The following is a 23,037-nucleotide window of genomic DNA, read 5'->3' on the forward strand; positions in this document are numbered from 1 at the left end:
GGGAAAGATCACATTAATAAATATAACTATAAGATCTGTCTTATTTGAAATAAATGAATAGATTGTACATTCTTTCTCATGGCGTCTGTTTTGCTTGTACCGTTTCAGCATAAGGAGAAATTGCTGCCATAAGGTTGAAACTGCAGTTGAATAAACAGATTGGCTCCTCGGTAGAAATAAGGTAAGTTAAAGCTTTTTAAAATTACTTAATGCTATATAAACACAGGTGAATCTCATGGTAACAAATGCTCACAAGTTTGTTCTGAAGTTTGCTCATTAAATCCTTAAATGTTTATCTTTTTATTGCTATAATTCAAACCTTTGGATTAAAAGATAAGACTTTGTTCTTCAGTAAACATGGACCCCAAAGTGACAGCAATAAGTCCATGTGAAATTATAGAACTTCTGTTCACATTTAACGTTTTGGACAATTTATTTTTGAACTTTGAAAGTGTTGTAAATTAAGCATAAACCATGAATAAGAAAAAAAAAATCACAGTTCTGGAGCTTGTGATCTTTACAATTCACCTTATAAAATGATTAGACGTAAATGTCTTAAGATATCAACTTAAGATATCTTAAGATAACTTAATTTCAGATAAATTAAGTTTGTCCAGAAACGGTCAGTTATGTTTCCTGTGGAAGTAGCTACAATTTAATCAGAAGTCAAATGAGTTTATATCTTCTCTAAAAGACAAGCTGGTTTTCCAGTCAATAATTCATCCAGATGTGTTTTTCTTTGTATGAATTTGGGTTTTTAAGATTCCCATCTTCAGTGAGCACGCAGTCAATATTATGTTTCTCCCCTAAACGCCATGCAGGTAGAGTCGACAGCCGGGAATGGGAAAGCTATTTTAGTCCACGGATATTCTGTTTTTTGCCTCCAAATTGATCTCGACGTTACACTTTTTCCCTCCTCTGGAGCGCATCACAGAGCCGTCAGGAAGTGCGGATCACAGACGCCGGCGCCAGGATATTAATTTTAGGCAATCGCCCCGGCACCTAACTTTTAAAGGTTTGCTGTCTGTGGAAATTTGCAAAACCTGATTGTTTTTCTACTGAAGCGAAAATGGAGCGTCCGTCGAGCTGCACGGTTCTCAGATTGCAAAAAAAAAAGCCTTCAGCTTCTTCTATTTTCTGCTGCAGCAGAGTCACGGCCAATTGAAGTTTAAATGATCAATTTGGAAGCAAAGAGCCCTGTGATCAATGGCCTAATGGTACAAATACCAATGTTCCGTCAGTGTGATGTAAGAGAGCTCGAAGTGGCTCTGACAGCTTGTCTTTCAGGCCCACTGCTCTCCTTTTCATGGGGGAAAAAACTCAACTAGTTGTTGGTTTTTGGGACGATCAATTTTCCTGAAGCAAGCTCAGACTGTATAGCTTTTTAAAAATAATTATTTAGCATTATTTTAAAAGAAAGGAATGACAGAATAGGAAAGAGGAAGAAGGAATGCCCCAAACATAGGAAGGAAGGACACAAAGATGAAGGCAAGGAAAGAAAGTTCAGATGAAAGTAAATCTTTTAGACAAAGAAGAACAGGAATAAAGCCTGGGATTAAATTCTTCCTACTATTACACTCTTTATTTTCTACTTCTGTAGTCTTTTTCCAACCGTGTGGGGAAACGTGCATAATAGCTGTTAAATTTGTGTCACTTCTCTGAAAAATTCTTAAGAATCTAGTCAAATAAAATGTAATTAACTTGTTACACCAGTTTTATTGGTTCATTTGTAACAGTTGGTTTCATCAGTGCAGTCAGAAAGAAGAAAACAACGCTGCTGTTTGCCAAGTTTGTGCTTTGATACTCTTATAAAGCCAAACACCACAGAGTCACAAGATTTCAACATGGAGCTAAATAACAAACAGGACGTCAAGGACGCAGTCATTATTTAGGAACTGTAATAAATTGGCCTCTCTTATATTATACATATTTTCATATCCTTGTATTTTTCTTTTATTGCGCAACTTGAGGCGTATTTTCACCACCTTGAGAACATTCAAAGCACTTGCAAATGAATAAATAAACACATTTTCCACAATTGCAGTGCCAAAAGATTAGCCATAAGAAAAAAAGAAGAAAAAAAAAAAAAATATATATACAAAATGTTCATGTTGCTATAGCAAATACATCCATCGTAAATATTAAGACACCTTTCGGCAGTCTGACATAGCGCTATAAGCCTGTGAAGGGTGAGAGGTCCCGGCTGAGTCACAGGAAGCGATGAAATTCATCCGCGGTCAGTCAGTACTGTAATGTTCCGGCTCCTCACCATCGCACCACCTGGCTACTGTAATCCTCGGTGGTGACTACCTCCTCTAGCACTTTCACCTCCTCCCCTTCTTCCTCTTCCTCCGCTCCTCCACCTCCCAGTCTTAGCAGCTCCACCAGATAGTTCCTGTGCAGCCGCTGCCTCTGCTGCCTCTCCTGCCGCCTCCTGAGCCGTTCTTCCTGGTGCTGCCTCTGCCGGTTATCCTGGTAGCGGCGCAGGAACAGCTCTTTGGCGTACTCGTACAGCTCTACGTCCAAGGCGTTGAGCCCCTCGATGCGCCACCGCACCTTCTCACTTATCCCCACGCTCGCGGCGCGCGTGCTGTTGATCTGGGTGAAGGCCCGGATGAAGCGAAGCCCGAAAGTCCTCTCGAACAGATACTGCGTCTTACGCTGGAACTCCGTCAAGCCGAAGAAGGCCATGTTGCGCAGGTTCGCCTTGGCGCTGGCGAGCAGCACGCGGCCTCGCTCCAGCTCACTCATGGAGGACATGTTGTAGCACCCCACCAAACTTAGGTCGGCCAGCATGCGCACCTGACGGTTGTTGGCCAAATTCGAGGGACAGTTCATGAAGTCCGTGAGGGGCACACCAGTCCAGTCTTCCCCGCTGTAGCAGGCGGGAAGCTCATCCTGAGTGGGAGGGCGGCCATCACACATGTGGAGGGCTGTTTTCCAAGTAGCCCCACGCTGCACGTGCTTCCACTCGCTGAGGTAGCGGGACACCGGATCACGCAGCATAGTGATGTAGTAGAAATTCCTGTAAAGATAGAGACGCACAAGATAAGTACACATGGATGAATTCAGTACCTTCGGTTTGCCACTCGGGTTACCTGTTACTGGAGACTCAACTCATGACTTTCGCCACATTAATAGACATCCCACCTGCTGATCATATTGTGTAATCAATTTGTTCTGTCCAATCTGGGAGGTTTTTGTTGCGTTTTTGTAGGACGTCAGTGTTGTTCCAAATTAGCCGACTTCTGAAGGCTGCTCATTACATTGGATTTCGCTTCTATTTGTTAACCTTTGCAAGGCTGCGTTCTTCATTTCCATCAAATTTCAAATGACATCAGCGCACAGTATTAAAAGGAGGCAATTTCTATGTGTGCAGTGCAATCCTGAGGTTGATGAAAAATGTCTGAGGGGGAAAAAAACAAAACACTGCCAGACACATTTCAGCAGAGCGAAGGAGGATGAAACTATACATTAAATTTCTCATATCCTGCTGCAGTTTGAAAAAAAAAAAAAAGAAACATGAGTGGGAAGAAATACCTCAGAGGTGAGAGCACAAGGACTGCACCGAAATTCTGATTAGGGTTTAAATGAAAAAACATTACAGAGTGCGTCTGAGGATGTTGGAGAATAATGACACAGAAACAAACGCAAGCCAAGCGTGCATACAATTTAATATCCTACAAATGTGGAATTATTCTTGTTTTTGTCACATCAATTTGCCCCTTCCTACCACCAGTAATGAGTTTTCTTTTCCTTTTCTGGTTTTGAATCACTCCGATCTGCCACAAACAGCACTTTAAAAATTGCTGTAACCTAGCTGCGAGGGAACCATTCAGCTGACAAACGCTGCTTTTATTTATTTATTTTCCTCTTTTATCTATTGATTCGCTGATAACTACCATAAAAGTGATGCGCTTGAATAAGCAAGGTAGGGGTGGGCTGGAGAACATTCAATAATTTAGCTGCTTCTTCTTCTTTTTTTTTTTTTTTTTTGCTGAAGGAAAGCGACATAGATAAAAGCTAAATTGAATATGATCATCCAGTGCGCGCAGATCACTGTGACCCGACGTCACGTTGGGAAGAAGAAAAAATATATATAAAAGCTGAAAGCGAAAGCCGGACATTTTTTTTTTACGTCTTATTTTTACTCCGCAGTTTAATACCTTCAAACCTTCAGTGAACAACACAAAGAGCTCATCTGAAAAATCTATCTGTGAAAAAAATCCGCAATTTAACAAGTTGAATTCCATTACGTATAGGACGCCGTACAAGGATCACCAGCTAAACTTTTTTTTTTTTTTTTACATTCATCTGGATTATATATTACGTCTGCTGAATTGTGGTCAATCAGTCATCAGTTGTGCCCCAAACGACTTTTTTTATTTATTGTTGTTTGGCCATTTTTAAATCTTTTACAGTTTCTACAAATACGTTCCATTTGCTGGACAATTCAGACAGATCTTTGTTTTGATTCATTAGGGGTTTTTTAATGTTTTCGTTCGCTACACAATAAAAAAAAAAGTGCGCTGCCTTTTGCAGAATGAGGTTTGTGGAGGGAATACATTTTAGGAGGTGCTACGTTGCATTTCGTTGCTTGTTGGAAAAACCCAGTGGACTGTTTTGGACATCTCGTTCATGAGCCCGTGTGTGTGAAGCTGAGTTTGGACTGCTGTTGTTGGGCCAAGACAAACACTGGCACATTTCACCTTGGGAACTGGTTGAGTTCCAGTTTTTGTCAGCAAAGCTGGAAAACGTCCCCAGAGCAGGACTCAGACCTCTGTTTGCCATGAATGCCCTGAAGCTGTGCATTTGACTGAACTTTATTTTTCAGTCCACATTTTAAATCAGAAAAACAGTTCAGGTAATTACACCATTTTATCTTAGACCACAACACTGCAAAAAAGCACTTGTTGAATTACTTTACCATTGAGTTAACAAAAATTCAGGCTGTTTTAGACTGAATTATGCACCAAAATCCTTCTGCTAAATCTGTCTAAAGCTGATTTTGTTTTTTGTATTCAGTTTCCTTTTTAGCCTTCCTGTTATCTGCATAAAATGTTCTCGTTTGCTCTCTCCCAAATAAAATGAGCAGGAGTCTTGTTGTAGAAAACAGTTTCCCAACGTTGTGGTATAAAAATCCACATACACATTGTTGTTGTGAAAATAGTCGGTTTTGTTTTAATCGGCATGTACTTGTCATGCTTTGTTTCCACCACCAGATGGCATTACTGCACTGAATTTAAGGCTATTACTTTAAAAAAGAAGAATGAAAAAGGTAAACGGAACTAAAACCATTACTAGTCATGATAACACATTATGCTGGACAATAAGTTGTCCCAGAAATTATTGCAATAAATGTTATGGCTAATTTGAGATAATTTTCAAGTAATTTAATGGCAATAGCATAATAACGCAAGCAGACCCCCTTGAAGGGAAATAAACTCTTAGTTTCAAACAAACTTTTTAAGTATCCAAACTAAATAAACAAAATAATAAATAAAATGGATGCTGAAGTCTCTGTAAGCAAAACTGGCCTTCAAAAAAAGTACCAGTTGAGACCAGGACACCAGACTGGAGCTTTTCTCATCCAGTTTGGTAGAAAGAGAGCAAGACGAATAAATAATCATACACATGGAAATGATTGATTTTGTTTTAATTGATCATGATATTAATGGTTTTGTTGCCTATTGTTATTACTATTGGTTATAAAACATCTTTAATCATAAGAATTCACTCCTTTACAATGTCTCCAATGCCTTTCCTTATTTAGGACGTCAATTTTTCTTCTACAGCAGAAGTCCCAAAGGTGTTGCCACCTTTCCACATTACCTGATTTCCACTCCCATCAGAACATCTGCTCTAGATTCCCTATCATCCCTCTTGTTCATTTTTTCTTGGTTAGTAATTCATTGACTGGCTTTATGTCTGCCAGTTTGTCTGAAAGGTGCAGGTTTCTCTGATTCCCTGTTTGTCTTAATAGGTTTTTATGTACATAAAGCAGAAAGGAATACAATGTACATTTTCTTACTTTAAAAAAAAAAACCAAATGAGAAAAGTGTGGTGCAGATTTTGTACTCTGACACCACAAAACAAAATTAAAGTACTGTGGGTTGCAAAAGAGGAAAACAATTCCATTTCTTTGGGGTAATGCACTCAGACTTGCTGTTAATGAAGCCCTGCAATTTTAGACTCTACAGTGATGCACTGCATTAATATGCAATGAGTGTCATCAGTTTAAGCCTTCATTCTCAATCTGCTGCGTATTAGATGTAAAGAGATCATTAGTCGTGTACATCTAATGATTTCACTTCACGGCTTCGCAGAAACGTGATCGAGAAAGCAGCAAAGATACCGAGTCAAGAGCACAGAGCCAAGCAGCTTCAAAGGTCGACAATTTAGCAATTAGAGCCAGACAGAAGATATCAATCAGCAGTGATATATACTTAAGCGAGTGATGTGATGATAGCATGGTACAACACGCACCCTCTGACAGACACACCACCCATAGATAATAGCAGCCCACAGTGGGAACTAAGTGAATTACTTTGCCATACTAGTGGAATAGATGGGAAAGCGATGGATGGATGGATGGGCCAACATGAAGAGGCCTTTGTTGTGCTTCCATGAGAACAGTTCGCTTTTTTCCCCTCCCCCTCTGCCTATCAGCTATCTGCAACAGCTAAACCACAAGACAGGTCGATCAATAAGTGTCCATGCAAACCTGCCTTTTTGCTTCTTCGCTTTCATCGTGACCTATTGACAAAGAGCAGCAAATGTCAAAGCACTCTAGTTACTGTTGTCAGGGACAGAGGCGGGGTCATATTAGGAAGGTCAAGAGTAATTCCTCTTGGATGCAAGGCTGGGGTTACCCAAGATGCCCCCTTTGATCGAGCATTTTATCTTATGTATCATAGAAAATCGGGGGCTTTCCTCAGGCTTCCTCTTACAGATTGGGACTAACAGCCAACCATGCTGGATTAAGGTTTTGTCATTGGATTGAATTTGTTTCCTGAAACCACTTATTTTTATATATAATATAAACATTTTTCAATGAAGTTAATCTATGATGGAAGTTCTTCCAGAACTTCTCTATGCTTTTGAAAGTTTGGGTTACGTTTGGGATTATTGTTCAAAATTCAATAATCATGACATTTTCACCTAGAACATCCTGATATCTAATTGAATCCATCTTCCCAGCTGGTTTTCAGTGTCAGAGGAACCAAAGAGACCAAAGTCTCATTATGCGACACCGAAAGCAAAGTGTTGTCTTTGCAGATGCTTCATTGTCTAGTTTTTATTCTTTGCTCCATGGAACAAAAGTTCCTTTTGTTTGTTCTTATCAAAATGGAGATGACTTTTTCTAGTGCTTTAGAATCAGGATTGAGTTAAGTTGTTGCCCTTAGTTGTTTAGTATGAGCTTTATCATGGAAGCTGAAGTTTGCAAAACCTTCATCAGCATGGTTGCTTTTAGCGCTTCAGCATTAGCTTCTGCTCAACACCATGATGGGATAGCGCTGAGCATGCATTTTTAGAAACCTCTGAAATCGACCTTCCAAGCAAGACTTGCTTGAACGTAAGCAGACAGCGGAGCTGCTGTCACAGAGTGCATAGTCTGTCAAAGCATCACTGTCAGTGAGATCATGCCCAAGCGTTCCCAAACGCAAGGTTAAATCAACTGGTCGCATTTTGCTAGCGATCCATCGAACGCCTCGTCAGTAGCCCGTCACCTTTCTCCACACAGCAAAGCTGCAAACACTATCGATCGCTTTCTCTCCGACTCTCGCTGATTGTCTCTCCCTCGCTTTCTAAATCACCAGAAAAGAAAAAAAAGAAAAAAGCTACAGAGGAAACTCACAGCAGCAGATCAATATCTGCCTTGTTAATTCACTCACTGCCATCAAGGACACCATCAGGCTCACGATAAAAGCCTTGATGGAAACTATTTATACTGGCGAAGACGCAGTCCGCACAAAAAACTACGTGGATCGACAACAATCCGATTTATTTTGGCCTTTGAAATGCATAGAAACACGTCATGTTTCTTCTCGCTTGGGGGGGTTTGGAGGAATTCTCAAAAATAACTTAATTGCAATGACTCAACCTCATCCTTATTCAATGAGTTCTGTGCATCAAGCATCCACTTTCCAAGCTCTTTCAATCAGTAATCTGCCATGTTTGTGCACCTCAAAGCCCAGACTGAGATAGCCAGAGCGTTAAACAATAAAATGCTTTGTTTCCCTTGCGACCATTTCCTTTACATGTAAGATGCCTTCATGAACTAGGTCCATTAAAAACAGAAATATTTCTGTGGTGGGATAAACTAGGCCCACATGAGCAGATTGGTCGTCGGTCCCAATGCCGACACAGAGCCGTGAAACGAGCAGGTCGAGTTCAGCTTGAAATATATTGACTGATTTTAGTTAGATTTTATTACCTCACAGCTGAGAAATGATCAGAAATGACTTTATTGCTCGGATTCTTCAATATGCTGCACTTCTGCTTATTTCTCTCATTCATTCTGTAGTATAAAGTATGATGCCTTATTAAGGCTATTGCAGATGGTAAATCTTCTGCCAGAAAAGACTCCAAATACTTCAGAATAATTTCAGAAAGTCAAAAACGTTCTCCCTGACCGTTGCTTCTGAACCACACAGAGACAGATGAGGTCTTCTGGCATCAGTCTTCAGACCAACAGGTCAAGCGAGATCCATTTTCACTTGTCTAATTTCCCTAATGGAGTAATTTAATTTTCCTGTGACAAGTACAGGCAGAACGATCCCCGACCCCATCTGTGCACAGCAGGCTTACTGACAAACCAACACACACATATGAAACAACACCATATCCGCCTTCCTTTTATCCTTAATCAATAGCACACTTTCTTTTTATAAAACATAACCCAGCTGTGTGAAATGTCAGCAGGAAGCACTGCGTGGTAACTTGTAGAGAGATCCAGATTTATTGGGAGAGGGCTGATGAGAAAGGGGACTGAAGCCGCACGGCGGTCCTTGCCGGTCCCATAAACGAGATGCTATTTCAGGCCATAAAAGCAAACGCCCCGGGGATGCTGGCGTGAAAAAGCGGAGGAACCCAAGAAAGGAACACCTCCAGAAAGACATGACGTCTGGGCAACCTAAGTCTTTCTCCTTTTTTTTTTTTTAAGCTGAAAACCAGGCGACTGAAAATCTTCGCAATGATCTTCCTTTTTCGTTTGGTTGTCGAAAAGCACGCCCACGGGATGCGTAGCGCCGAAGACACCCCCCGCTAAAAGCAATCGGCCGCGTGAAGCTTCACGCGCTTCTGCGACTTAGCTTCAACCTTTGCTTGATAGCTTAATCTTTTACGGTTTGGTGAGGTGTCAGCTGATGCTCGCGGTTCATGTCGATATAGGAGGAATGAACGGGAGACTGTACACTGCAAAGGTCACATCTACCCACACAAACTGCAGAAAGGCTGATTTGAAGTGTGTGAATGCTGCTTCTATCACTGATTAACACCTTTCACACCTTCTCTATGTGCATTTCCCACTTTCCCTCGTCATATTTTCATATTCCTAAGTATTTCACCTCAGTAAATGAAAGTAAAACCAGTGCCTCAAAAATATTTGTATGTCCCTTAAGCATCTTCTCATTTTGTAACATTACATCAACAAACTATTAAGAGGATAAAAGTTACTGCAAATGGACACTTTTTGAAAACATTTTTTAAGATTTGCTTTTTAATGTGGAATTCACACATTCTTGAATGAAAAAGGTTGGATACTGCACAGTATTATAACCAGCATAATAGAAAAAAAAGACCTTTTTTCAATCAAGGCAAAAATCTTTAACCCTACAATAATTAAGTTTGCCACAAAGTATTTGCGTGTAAAAAAAAAACACAAGAACATAATGGTCCTCTATTACTTTACGCTTGTGCTCTACAGTATGAAAAGTCTGAGAACCTTTGGTTTTGATCAGTGCATTTTGATGAAGTCCAGACCTAAATCCAGTTTTCAAATCTCCAACACTAATGAATAATCAACAGATGCTCTTTCCAATCTGAGTGGACTGTGTTGAACTGATAGAGACGTACCCCAAAAATCCCGAAACATAAAAACTAACTGTGCTGTGTACTTTAAGGGTAATTGCTTCATTTTCTTTATAGAACATCTTTATAGATTTGGTCGCCTGCGATGTTTGATCCACAAAACGTTCTTCATTCCCTGTCCGCGAGTTCAAGAGAAAATCCGGACGCCTGGATTAGCACTCGTCGTTCCTCCTCCCCCCCTTCCTTCGAAAACCTTTCTTAGACTGCCGTTAATCCAGACAAGAAGTGTTGAGATTACTAAGATCCTCTGAATATCTCTGACATCTCTGTGTGCTGCAAGGAGGTTCTCTTGTTCAGTGTCTTTAATTTTGTCCCATATTTCATGGTAGGATACGACTTTCAATAAGATTTTAAAAAATTCAATTCACACAAGAAGGCTGACAATCTGCGACTTTTTTATTCTCGTTTCTGTCATCGTTATAAGCTACTCTCATTCCTTACTCTGAAGAGAGAGCTTAACATCCCTTAATTTCTTGTTTACATCATGAAAATAAACAAGAAAAAAGGTCAGAAAAGTTAAAATGCCGACTTCCTAAATTATACCCATGTTAAAAGTCATTCTGCTATATTTTTATATAAAAAGGGGTTTCCATCCACTTACAGTATTTTATTACATTTTCTCTTATTTGAAGGCATATTGGATTTTTTCCTACTTCCTTTGTTTTTGTTTGTTCCTTTGTCCTCAGGTGACTAAAATTAGATTTTCAAAAGGGGACTTTAGTATTTGATGTTTTTGTGAAATCTATTTTTGGTCACAAATAGTGATTACTCTTGCACACTAGTAGCTGTAAAATGTCACAACTTTACATCTAGCTGGTGAGTTTGCTATGAGATTTAATTTCCATTTGACCATTCAAGATTTTTTTTATTTTTTTTTAAGAATTATGATCAGATATTTGTTATATATTCAATTACTTCTGATTTTTTTAAAAGTTTGTTTTAAAGCACTTTTTAATTGATTTTGTTTACTTGGGGGGGAAAAGCCATCCAAGCCACCATTATTGCCCTTTGTGCAAGTATATTACTAAAATGACTAAAAACTGCCATAAAGTGTGCAGCAGTATCACAATCGGATGTAACTCTGGAGTTTGACTAGGCCGCCCCAAAGCGTTTTTGTTCTTGGTCTGTTTGCTTAAGTTTAAGATTAAAACTGATGGTCAGATATTCTCCTTCCTTCATTCATACTATCGCCGCCATGTTTAACAATTTAAACATTTGCCTATCTTTTTTTGCAAGTTTTGGCATACTTTCCAAAAAATTTCATTTTACTCCCAAGATGAAAAAGAATGACTTTGTTGGAGTTTTTTGTACTGTAAGGTTATCCCTATTTTTATAAAGTTTGCTTGTTTATTGTATAGCTAACTGACATTTAAGCTAGCTAGAGGAAAATAGAAATACACAATGTTCTATTAAATGTATTTCATTTTCTAGAAATAAAAGTTTATCCAACAAATCTCTAAATACAATAAATCCTTATTGGGTTGATATTTCATACAAATGTGGTTTATTGGTAATTTCATTCAGAAAAAATTAATGCATTTAGCACACTTTTATGCCTTCATATTAACATATAAATTATACGTTTTCACATATAAAGTGTAGTAAACATGGTAAACATTTTCTTTTATTAATTTTTGATGCTGCAACAGACGGCACTAACAAGCTGGTGCTTTAATACGCTGTCCAAATAGGAACACCAAATGTCAACACCTTATCAGCAAAAAGCTGACGTCATTTGCCCCGAATCCACCCGTAAGCCAGGGTTGTGTGAGGAAACGAGTGCAAACGCATAGAAAACACTGAATCTTTTTAATCTTCGTCTGCCTACTTTCAAAAAGATCTACATGTTCACCTTTACCTAAAAATCCAATTCTCAGGTTGAAAGGTGATAATAAAACTTGCAAGACAATATAATTCCAAGGGTCTATGCAAAATTAAAATAGTGAGGACTTTAGAGTGATTTAAAAATCTGTCGCATACCAATGACTGATTTCAGAGAAGCTCAACAAATAAAATGCTGCTGAAGGTCATTGTGGTCTTCTTGTCCTCTAAGCTAAAGGTTCTTGAAAAGTCATAGCAAATACAACTTTTCCCTTTTGATCCACAAAATAACAAGATCATTTTGACTGTGACAATTACTGTTTAAATCATAAAAATGTTACTAGAAGTAAGAACAATAACTAACTGACCGGTAAATAATATCCATCCAAAGTTTGGAAGATTTTTTTTCAATATCTTAGCAAATGATTTCATTGAAATTTCAGCTGTTGTCTAAAGAAAATGTTAAAATTTTAGATATCTACACTTTAATTGATGGGGAATTCACCAGAAGTTTTGTTGTTGGCAATTATTGAGTGTTTTTGTTTCGCCTAGTGTCATTTTTACAATTTTTTTATATTTATGTCTCCAAGTGGGACCGCCACTTGCTCCAGGAAGGCTGGGTGTTTTGTAAAGTGGCTGGATGGCAATAGTGGAGATTGGACCATCCTAGTTTCTGGTACCATAATCTGGTTCTTAGGACTTAGAATGTCACCTTTGGTGGAGCCATGCCAGGTTGGTGTGTGTGGGAAAAGTCTTCAAACAGTTTGGTCTCTTAAACCCAACTAGGACTCTTTTCTACTCCATAGATGTCCAGGTAAACCGGTCTGATGAGTGAGGGGATACTTACAGACCTCTGGCTGATGCCTCTGTGAAATCCTCTCTGGTGAGCAAGAGGATTGTTTCCTTATAGTTTTGAGTTGCAGTCCTTTTGATTGTTCATGAGCTAAGGTTACCCAGTCTTGTTGGGGTTTCTGGAGGGTGTTTTGGCAGGCTTTTGGGCTTATTTAGTACTTCCAACTCCTAAAACGGCAGACAAGTACCAGGTGGCCAGAAGGACTACATCTAAGTCAGCTGAGGTTAGTCAGGTATCTAATTAGGAGCCCTGCTGGAAGACAGTGACAGAGGATGGATCATCATTTTATTATCCTTCTGTATTTTAAAACTGAAACCTTTTAGTGCTGTTGTCACCCCAGTCATTATATTCTTCCCAGAAGAATAGCTCGGAACTTAAGTACCTTTTTTAAAAGTACAACTACAAGCCGAAATCAGAAATAATGAGGTTCATTACAAGGTTGCACTTTCTGAGTGCCCCATTAGAGGCCTGGAGTCGAGATTAAGCAGGGCAGAACAGCGACTGAAGCAGGTTTACCGTCTGGTCTTACAATGACATTACCTGCTGTGATGCGAGTGCTGTAACCCCATGCTGAAAGAAAAGCCCTACAAAAGCAATTAGCATTCAAAGATACTTCTGTGGGCTTTTTCACAAGTTGGAAAAGAAAAGAAGTCATGAAGATGGATAGATGTACATGTTGATTTACTCATAACTGGATAAAGAAAGGAAAGAGCAAAGGAAGACACCGGCTAAAGAAGATTTAGTTACAAATTTCTTAATCAAATCTCTTTGCCAGCTTGTTTGTGTGCTCTGTAAACAAGATTCACAAACCGCATTCATCTAACAAGCTCCTGTTAACTCGGGAGCTCACCAGCGCTTGTTCCTTTCCAGTTCTTGGTCGTCATTTCTGCGTATCAGAACGTACATATCTGTCAAAGACGCAACATGAAACATTCCCAATGCAGGCGTGGAAGCGCTTATGTAACATTGAGCAGTTGTCTGCGTTTTTCACGGTTTCATTAGCGGTGGAAGGATGTGTAGGAGAGAGGTGACTTCAAGGTGACTGTAAAGTGCATCTCTAAGGCAGACAGATGGAGTGTCTGTGTAACGGACCAGCAGGAACGGGAACATACACCGAATGTACAAAATATTCATTTTTTTTCTGTGATGGCGGTAAGATTAGTTCAGGTGGAAGCCTAAAGATCCCTTGACGGATTTATTCTGTTTATGCTTTCTTGCCACATTGAAATATTGTAGCTTTCAAGCATTTTTAATATTAAAGAAAAATAGAAAATAAATGGTATCCTTATTCCAATAAATGAGATTAAATAGTGCCACCGTGACTACATTTTAGATATTTAAGGCCACCTGCATTTTGCGGCCTCAATTTTAGGTGTAAGAAATTAAGACTTTTTAAGAATTTGCATTTAAACAACTTATGTCTGTCTGATATCAAAAATCTGATCTGAAACGCAACGATGCGTTCACTGACAGACAATACTGTGCTACAATTTGTACTCCTAACATTCAGCCTGCAGTATGAAGAGAGTAGTGAAGAATTTGTGCATCATCCTCCCATAAAACCCCTCTGAGATATTTCATTAGTTGATAGATGGTGAAGAATTAAGCGAGGAGCAAATTTGATGTCCGTGAACTGAAATTGATCATTTATCAAGAGTTTTAACTTCATACATTTTACATGTGATTAGAAAAGCCAGTGAATATTCTGCTAAATCAGATAATACTAGAGTAGCATTGTGTGGACAGAGATATTTCAGTGTCAGAAAGGAGAAAATACAGTATAGAAGTTGGTGTAGTTGTGCAAAACATTTGCAGCAGAGGAAAGTTTGAGTAAAAACAAGCAAGGCAAAAACAAAGTGAATGAATTAGTAAGTTAGTTTAAAAGCTCAAAAAGGAGAAAACTGTCTGCCATATAGGGTTTATATATAGGTTGAAAGACTCAAGGTAGAAATATTTCCAATATTTCCAGTTTAGAAATGACATGGAGAAGCTACTGCTACAGCTCGCAATGCTAATGGGGTCAAAGGCTAAAATTGCTTGTTAAAATATTTTAAAAAGCAAATGAACAAGTTCCCGAATCAAATATTTGAGTTTTTCTCCACTTATTTTATTGAGCTGTTTGTGTCTTAAGTCTGTCTTTCCAATTTACATAAATGAATGATATTTTTCCAGTAATGGTTGAAGAAGTTGAATTGATGAGATAAATAATGGAGAACAAGGCAGGTGCTCTAAAATATGCAAAATCAGCTCGTACTCCAGAAAATATAAATGGGCTTAACCCTAAGAAATCATTGCAACTTATAAATATTATGAATTTAGAAAGTTGGATGTGACGGTAAACAACCTTAATTTGACAGAAAATCCATGAACCCCAACTCATGTTTGATGGTTTCCAAGACCTGAGTTTTCACTGGCCTTCTTCCCTTTACGTTGCGTAAATAATTTACCAGGAAGAAACAAGGGAATCAACTGAGTACTACATATTAGTTTTATATTATACAATATATCTAGATTGATAGATATCCCCTAAGCCTCATTTTGAAAACTGCATCAAAACCTTCTGGGTGTAGCCTCAAGACAAGTGTGATGGGTCTCTTTCCCGTTCATGTCTGACTGCATCCTTCTTGCTATATGCGACCTGTAGAAGGTGAAGCATCCTTGGAGAAAACCGTGTCGTTGCCAAAATGTGAACCTCTGTGGCAATAAGATGAGTGAATTCACAGTTGTCTCGAGACAAAAAACAAACAAACAAACAAAAAAAGCATTACGGAGACAAAAAAATATATATGACGACTGCAGACATGCACACTCGTGCACAAACTCGGCTCAATTCCCCGCGCTGCCATCTACGTCTGTGTCACAATCCATGATGGACCTTGAAGTGACAGGAAAAGAGCCTTTCAGTACCGACTGAGCCCGGTGAGAGCACAGCTCATCCCTATGTGACCCTTACTAGGCAATCTTAACCTTAAAAGACCAGGAACCTTCAACGAATTGTTATTTTTCATGTGAGTTATGTATATATATATAGTTTATTTGACATTTCTGTCTTTAAAGCTGTAGAGTCAGGAAACCAAGTGGGCATCATCCTCGGGGAAATCAAAACTCCGAACAACAGATTTGTGACTCGGGTCGCCTGGCAGTTTCTCAGGGAAACGAGTGAGTTATGATGCATTTGGCTCAAATTCGACGCCCTCCTTTATAAAACAGACATATTGTAAGTGGAGGAATCACTATAAGTGCTAGTAAACAGATTGTCCTTGAGGAAGCCGCTGAATCTCTCTGAGGAGTTGGCCCTGTGAACTCCTTATGGCGTTCACAGCATCAGATCATCTGAAATATCAGGCAATCCTGAAGGAAAAGCCTGTTAGAAAAACTATTTCCAAGTGTTAGATGGTTCTGAACCAATGAAATTAAGTCATTATCTTGGGAAAACTGCTGGGAAATGAAGATGTTATGTCAAGAAAACCATTGAGAAGTTAATTTATCTCGAGAAAAACAGAAAAATAACTTCGTTTCTCAAGAAAACAGGCGACAAAGTCATTATCTCTAGTAAAACGGTGGGATCTGAACTCGTTATCACAAGAAAACGGGAAATTAGTTTGTTTTGAGAAAACTTTTGGGAAATTGTTACCTCGAAAAACTCCTTAACTCAAAAAAAAAACCCTAAAAGTGAAGTAGTTCTCTTGAGAAAACCATCAAGAAAACAACTTATCTCCAGAAAAATCAGGAATATAATTTCCAATTATATGCAAAAAAATGTCTCCTTTTCCATATGTAACAATACTTTGTGCTGATAAACGCACATTATACAGAGGCTGCCACTTGAGGAATATTCACTTATCAACACCCACATGTGTTAGTCGAGCACTTATTTGCTCTGTGAAACATGACTCTGAATAAAATGCACATTTGATTCCATCGTTAATCCCGAGGTGGCCAGCAGTGCTGTTGGTTGATGACTGCTGTTTTCCTCTTGTCCAACATTTATACTGAATGGACAAGTGACGGCTGGAGTGTTGTTGACTCACCCACCACGCTGTTGATTTTCAAGACACCTCTTCAAAACTATTTCCAAGTGTTAGACTAAGTCTGACGGCTGCCACTTAGGGCGGTAAATGGATTCCTGAGGATTCTTTAAGGCCCTCCTTGGTCTCGCTGACACACGCCGGTGCTCTTGCTAACATATGGAGATTTGCTCTCGGGGCCAGCTGCAAGCCAAATTGGCTTCCAACACACAAGCCACGCACCTCAGAGGACCTTGTCGGCTTAAGTGATTTGTTCTCTTAAGATTAGCCATGTTGCTGCTGTAATTACAGGAAACTGAAACGGACCTTTTCCTCTTGGCTGGGCCCCGAACGCGACAGAGGCGACTCTCTGGTGCTGACGTGTGCTGCGCTCGTTAACGCCGCATCTTTATCATCTTTTTACCCGGCTACACTTGCCAAATAAGGCATCGCACACCCAATTTCCTGTTATGTGACTTTGTTTGGAGTCGTCTGATGGTTTTTGTGGCCAATAGGGGTAAATAATGTTGGTATAGTCAAAGACACAGTGTACTTTTGTTTTTTACAATTTAAAACTATTTTACCCCCAATTTAAAACATTAGCTCACTTTTAATTCAACAGGCAGAAACAACTTTTCCATCAGATGCCTGCACAACGGATTTTTTTTTTTTTTACATTTTCTACAGTTAATTTCACATGAAACAGTGAGTTAGGATGTGGCTTTGCATTTTCATCCAATAGTTTTAATGGCAAATGTTGACAATTGCTTCATTTTCTCTTTTTTTTTTTTCCTTTTCATTTTGTTGTCATCTACATGTGTGAGTGCATTCAAAAACATGAAAAAACCCCAGATTTTTTCAATTTAAATGCTAAAAATTGAGATATTTTTTTATGTCCAAAGTACCTCAAAACAATATGTTGTAAATACTAATATAAGGAAGATTCAGGCTGAATAATAACATAAACAGAAACAACCTTATCTGCTCAATGTTACCTTTAGATTTGACATGTTTAAAGATGAGAATTATATTTATGCATTTATTTATTTTTAGACGTTTGCTGTAGCTGTGTTGGCTCTTGATGTTGGTGGACTGAATGTCATAAAATGTTTTTTGACATTTTGACAAAAGTGAGATTTAATTGCAGAAATGAAAGGAGGGAAAAGGTCCGTCACATACCAGATGGGTGTTTTGTTTACACTTTTTAAATTACTCATTTATATATCTATCCATCCATCCATTTTTGCATACTCACTTAATCATTCCACGATTACCAAGAGACCAATCGATCTAAAAGCGATGATTTTGGACTGTCAAAGGAAGCTAGAGTACCCAGAGAGAACATGCAGTCGCCATGCAGAAGGGCCTTCTTGCTGCAAAGCAACAACTCTTACCAATTACGTCACAAACTACGACTATAACTGCATTAATAACATAAAGAAAATCTGAATATGTACATTCAGTCTAGTAAAGTATTTGTGGGATAAAATTGAGCACACAACTTCTTTATTACATTGTCTCAAATGCCTTTTTTTCCTCTTTTTAAATTTTCTGTTTGCTGAGTCATCGTTGCATTAAGAAAGTTGCAATTTAAACAAAGGAAAGTAACACTTCCTTATTGTTTTATTTATTTCCTTTCCCTTTTGTCTCCCTTCATTTGAACATCTAGTCACCATAAAAAAAACGTCAAAACGGTTTGAATTTAGAATCGGAAATTGACTCTTATTGTGAATAAAAACACTAGGAAGTCAAAGTGTGATATTATTTTTAAGTGAAAAAACTCTAAAAAAAAACCCGTCTGCACTGGGATAAAGTGAATGAATGCAACACAATTTCACATTAAATTATAGTTTGACAGTTTTTTTTTTAAATTCCCTAAAGAATTAATAGAAACTGATAGGACAGATCAATGTCTGCATATTTGGCTGCATTGTTTGTGCGCCTGGCTAATCAGGAAACAAAGGAGTGTGGTGCGCTCACTTTTTGTTCTTCTGGACATTCTTCTTGTCCTTCTTGTTCATCACAACCGGCACGCAGCTCGTCAGCTCCGTCCAGTCGGCGTGCAAGCCGCAGCTCCAGCCCGTGGAGAACCGGGAGAAGAGCCACGACTCGGCTTTGCCCGGCCGGTGGCAGGTGCACTTCCGCTGGCCGGGCATGCAGTCGCACGGCTGCTCCAGCTGGATGTTTTTCACCAGGTGCCGGCCGAAAGTCGTCCCGCCGGTCTTCTGGATGTGCAGGAACACCATCACGTCGTCCCCTCGGATGTTGAAGTCGACGTGCCTGTCCAGGTCCCGCTCCGTGAAGTTGAACTTGGACGTGATTTTGGCCGGGAGGTCCTCGTCCGCTTCCGGCTCCGCGGAAAGCGAGTCGAACGCCGGCGAGCGCTGCAGGACGAGCCCCTTCTCGTCTCTCCCGAAGCGGCAGGTGTTGCTGTCCGCCGGGCACACATACTGGTAGCCGATCATTAGGAAAATGACCGCAGCAACGGGGATGAAAATGAGTCTGCTGAACTTCTCCTCCATGGTGTGTGGGGGGGTCTGAATCACGCCGCCGGCACAAACCTGAACGTGATGCCCGAGTCGCGCGCCTCCCGCCCCGGTCTCATCCTGCACGGTCAGCCGGGACTCAGCTGAAACTGAAGCGGAGGTCCCAACAGGGAACACTGGCCTCGTCCCGCACCGGAACACCTCACTCCGCAAACTTCACACCGTCACTAAAGCAGCGGGAGCCAACGGGGCATGTTCGGCGTTCAAAAAGTGACAAGCTGTCAGCGGGAGTCTTTCGCAGCGCAGCCGGGAGGGAAACGCTTCATCCCCGCGTTCAGAGCGTCCGGGCTCGGCTGACCTGCCAATTGCTGATTGGTATCTGAGCTTGTGGCTCCTGCGTCAAGATCACCAAAGGCAACACAGGCACTTCCGGTTTGGACTTTCTAAATAAAACGTCAACCTATTTAGACACATTTTCTTACTATTATTTTTTTTTTTAATGACAAATATTTTTTGCAGTTAATAGAAATTAAAAACAATGGCACAACATTTGCTTGTAGGGTAAACTGAAGGTGATCGAATCCCTTTGTTCTGCTTTTCTTCAAGCATATTACTAATCACACTTTGTTGATTTAGATGGCTTATTTAGGTTCTATATAGGTTTTAATTTATATTCTGCGTTAATAAGAAATACAATTATTTAAATAAGTATTTAAACTTTTTCATATTTTGTCAGATCACAACCACAAATTTAGTATCTAAAGCAATATACAAAGAATAAAGTAGTAGGAAAAGGAAATATTACTTTCATACAATTTTACGTTTTTGTGATTTAAAAAAGGGAAAATTAAAAAATGTGACATGCAATAAATAAAACCCAGTCTCACTAACCACCGACTAGTGAATTAAGTCCACATTTTTAACTTCAGTAAATTCAATTTTTTTCTCACACTTCTTTCTGCACATTTAAAAATGTGAAATCCGAGAAGAAAAAAACTTTTAAAGGGTTTGAAGTAGGTCGATTTTGCGCTTATTTTTCTGTGCAAGTAAAAATACTTGGGGCAGACATATCGACGACGTTGTGTTTGTCTGCATTTTATTTTGAATTGCCACTCGTACCATTGTCGGCGTGGATTTGGCCAGCTTGACCCAACATCTGCGTCAGTCATCTGTCCAGCCGTTGAGTCCATGACGCAACGGCTCCTCTAATCACACACACACACACACACACACACACACACACACACACACACACACACACACACACACACACGAAATGAAGTGTCTGGGGAAAAAAAGCTTGCAGGAGTAGGGAAATTTTCTTGAATCTTGGAATTGTTTTGGGAAGCACTAGCAATATTTTGTGTATGATATGCAAGTCAACTGAATTTTTATTCATTTAACTCTTTTTTTTTGCAAGCACAAAACTAGATATACATATATCCATTGGTATATTGTTGTTTCTTTTATGCTGTTTGGTTTTAGTTTCGTGCTGTTTGTTGCATGTCTGCGGGAGATTATGTCTTAGATCCGAGTGCGGACAAGTGGAGATGTCATAAGCAGGTCTCCACAGAGATCAGGAACAACGTCTCTGCATCATTCGGTTTCCCATGCTGCCCTGCTCCAAAGCCTCAGGGTGAGCACCAGTCAATTCATTTCAGCACCATGGACAGATTCCAACGTGTCAAGTCAATAATTGGCACCGTGTGCGAGGGGGATGTGCAAGAGCGCTCGCAGTCGCCATCCCACACCGGTTTCCCTTTACCACTGATACAGATTGACGCGAGCTTTTAATGGAGATCGAGGGAAATTTACAGCATTGTGTGGACAGCAGAGGCTAGAACTAAAGGCATTTTAGTCGTTTGTAATGGATTTTCTTTAAGCCTGCGCTGATCAAAAGCTTTTGTTATTTTGCCTAAGATGCCCTCCATCAAGGGATTTAACCAGGCGGCACTCTGGTGTGCATTGTATTCAATCCTCTTTCATCACTGAGTGCTCTTTGCCCCCTCCTCCTGACATTGACTTAATCTGTATGGGAGTTTAGTCTGTGCCTTAATTTGTTTGTGCCATCGTCTCACATCCTGCGAGAAGCTGGGGGTTGGCATGAGAGGAATCCGTTATGAAAAGTGTCACAATTAGAGGCACTTTCTAAAGGTCAAGTTGAAACAAAACCATTGGACTTTGCCGAGGTGATGATGACGTCTTGTGTCAGCTTGCACTTTACCTGCAAGACCTCATTCGAGAATGATGCAAAGCTCACTTTGTGGAAAAGAAACTGATTCTTTTTTCTTTCCTTTTGCCTATTAAAGTCAGGGAACCGATGTGAAAGCGCCTCCATTAATGTTCCGAGCAGCGAGGCGAGACTTGTGTTGTTCTGGCTGTGCAGCAGGGGTATTTACAAGGTCCCCGGTGCTCGGCGCATACCGCACGCCTTTATGAGAAATAACCCCCAGGAAGTGCTGACTCTGCTGGCCGCGGCAGTGCGCAGCGCGCCGAGAAATGAGACTGAAAATTTCGCAGAAACGATGATTGGATTGGTGCGGGCTTTCTGTTAATGCGTTTCAGTTCTTTTCCAATTACAGCAGCAGCAGCAGAAGCGGGCTGATGCACCAACAGATATGTAGGTATTTTATAGTGACTGGAATTGGTATTGATCTGAAAACAGTGTCCACAAGGTCGAAGAAAGCTTTTGCCCATGCAAACCCTGATAGGCTGTTTGATTAACTGCATGAAAAACTCAGACAATTTTGGTCAGGAAGCTCGAAATTAAATTAAATAATCACTATTGAACCAATATTTGACATTTGGTGTCATTTAACAGCTGTGATCCATTCAAAATGTCTTTCCTGGACTTTTAGATTATGACACAAGTTTGACACACTTCTGGAATCTTCATATCAAAGCAAGTTTATTTAAATGCTTCATGTTTGTCCCTTTAACAACATCTTTTGTTTTTGATTTTGACTTGTTTCCAACCATAAAACATATTTTAATTGGTAAATTTGTTAAAATTCATGGCTTTTTGACATTAACTGTCTGTTAAGCCACAGGATTAAAATGGAATTTATGACCAAGCTTTGACTAGGCCACTGTTAACAGTACTTGTGGATTTTCTGTTAGAGACCAGAGTTTATTGTCCTGTCAAAGACGTTGTGTAGGTCCAAACCCTTCAGCACTTCATATCAAGCAAAATTTGTGCAACTAAAGTTTTGCAGTCGAGTTGATTGACAGCAGATTTGTTTTTGTTTTGTTTTTTAATGAACAGGACAGTCTGTGCATGTTTACGTTACTCCACCCTCAAAAAATACAGTAGAAACTTCATAATTACAGCAGCAACTATGAGTAAAGAATAACGTTGTAGTGAAGAAGGCTACATTTGAACACCCCATGTCTTGACTCAACATTAAATTAAAAAATATAATGGTTCAGGTCTCCATTTTGTCTGCAAATATGCTCTGACTAGAGCTCTGCGGGTGATCAGTCAGTGGTACTGGAAGCTGCTGGGCGTCAATGTTTAGGTTGATGGTACATCTCAAAGTAGAACATCACACTGCCTCCACAAGCCCATCTGCAGCTCCACAGACCCATATGCAGCAAGCTGTGATGTACCGTGTGTTCAGGCACCTTTCCATCATAGCGAGCATGAAGATTTCCATTTATGTCGCTCATTAATGTAGCAGCTGACTTGTGGAAATGTCTCATTACAACCCCCCCCCTTCTTTTTGCTTTCTGTTTATGCATCATCCTGCTCAGGCATGTACATTTATTTCAGCGTCTG

The 23,037-nt window shown here is 39.7% G+C and overlaps 1 protein-coding gene across 1 annotated transcript; it reads right to left on the bottom strand.

Moving 5' to 3' along the window:
• Nucleotides 1-1,626: 1,626 nt before the first annotated feature.
• Nucleotides 1,627-19,873, bottom strand: LOC129378619 (heparan-sulfate 6-O-sulfotransferase 3-B-like). Its single transcript, XM_055058973.1, has 2 exons — nucleotides 18,754-19,873; nucleotides 1,627-3,025 (listed from the first exon to the last, which is right to left on the bottom strand). Exons 1-2 carry the CDS (start codon nucleotides 19,293-19,295, stop codon nucleotides 2,266-2,268), a joined length of 1,302 nt encoding a protein of 433 aa, XP_054914948.1. The 5' UTR covers nucleotides 19,296-19,873; the 3' UTR covers nucleotides 1,627-2,265.
• Between the last annotated feature and the right edge of the window lie 3,164 nt (nucleotides 19,874-23,037).

Source organism: Poeciliopsis prolifica, unplaced genomic scaffold, assembly GCF_027474105.1.
Source record: "Poeciliopsis prolifica strain line A6 unplaced genomic scaffold, Auburn_PproV2 SCAFFOLD053, whole genome shotgun sequence".
In the NCBI taxonomy this organism is placed as follows: Eukaryota; Metazoa; Chordata; class Actinopteri; order Cyprinodontiformes; family Poeciliidae; genus Poeciliopsis; species Poeciliopsis prolifica.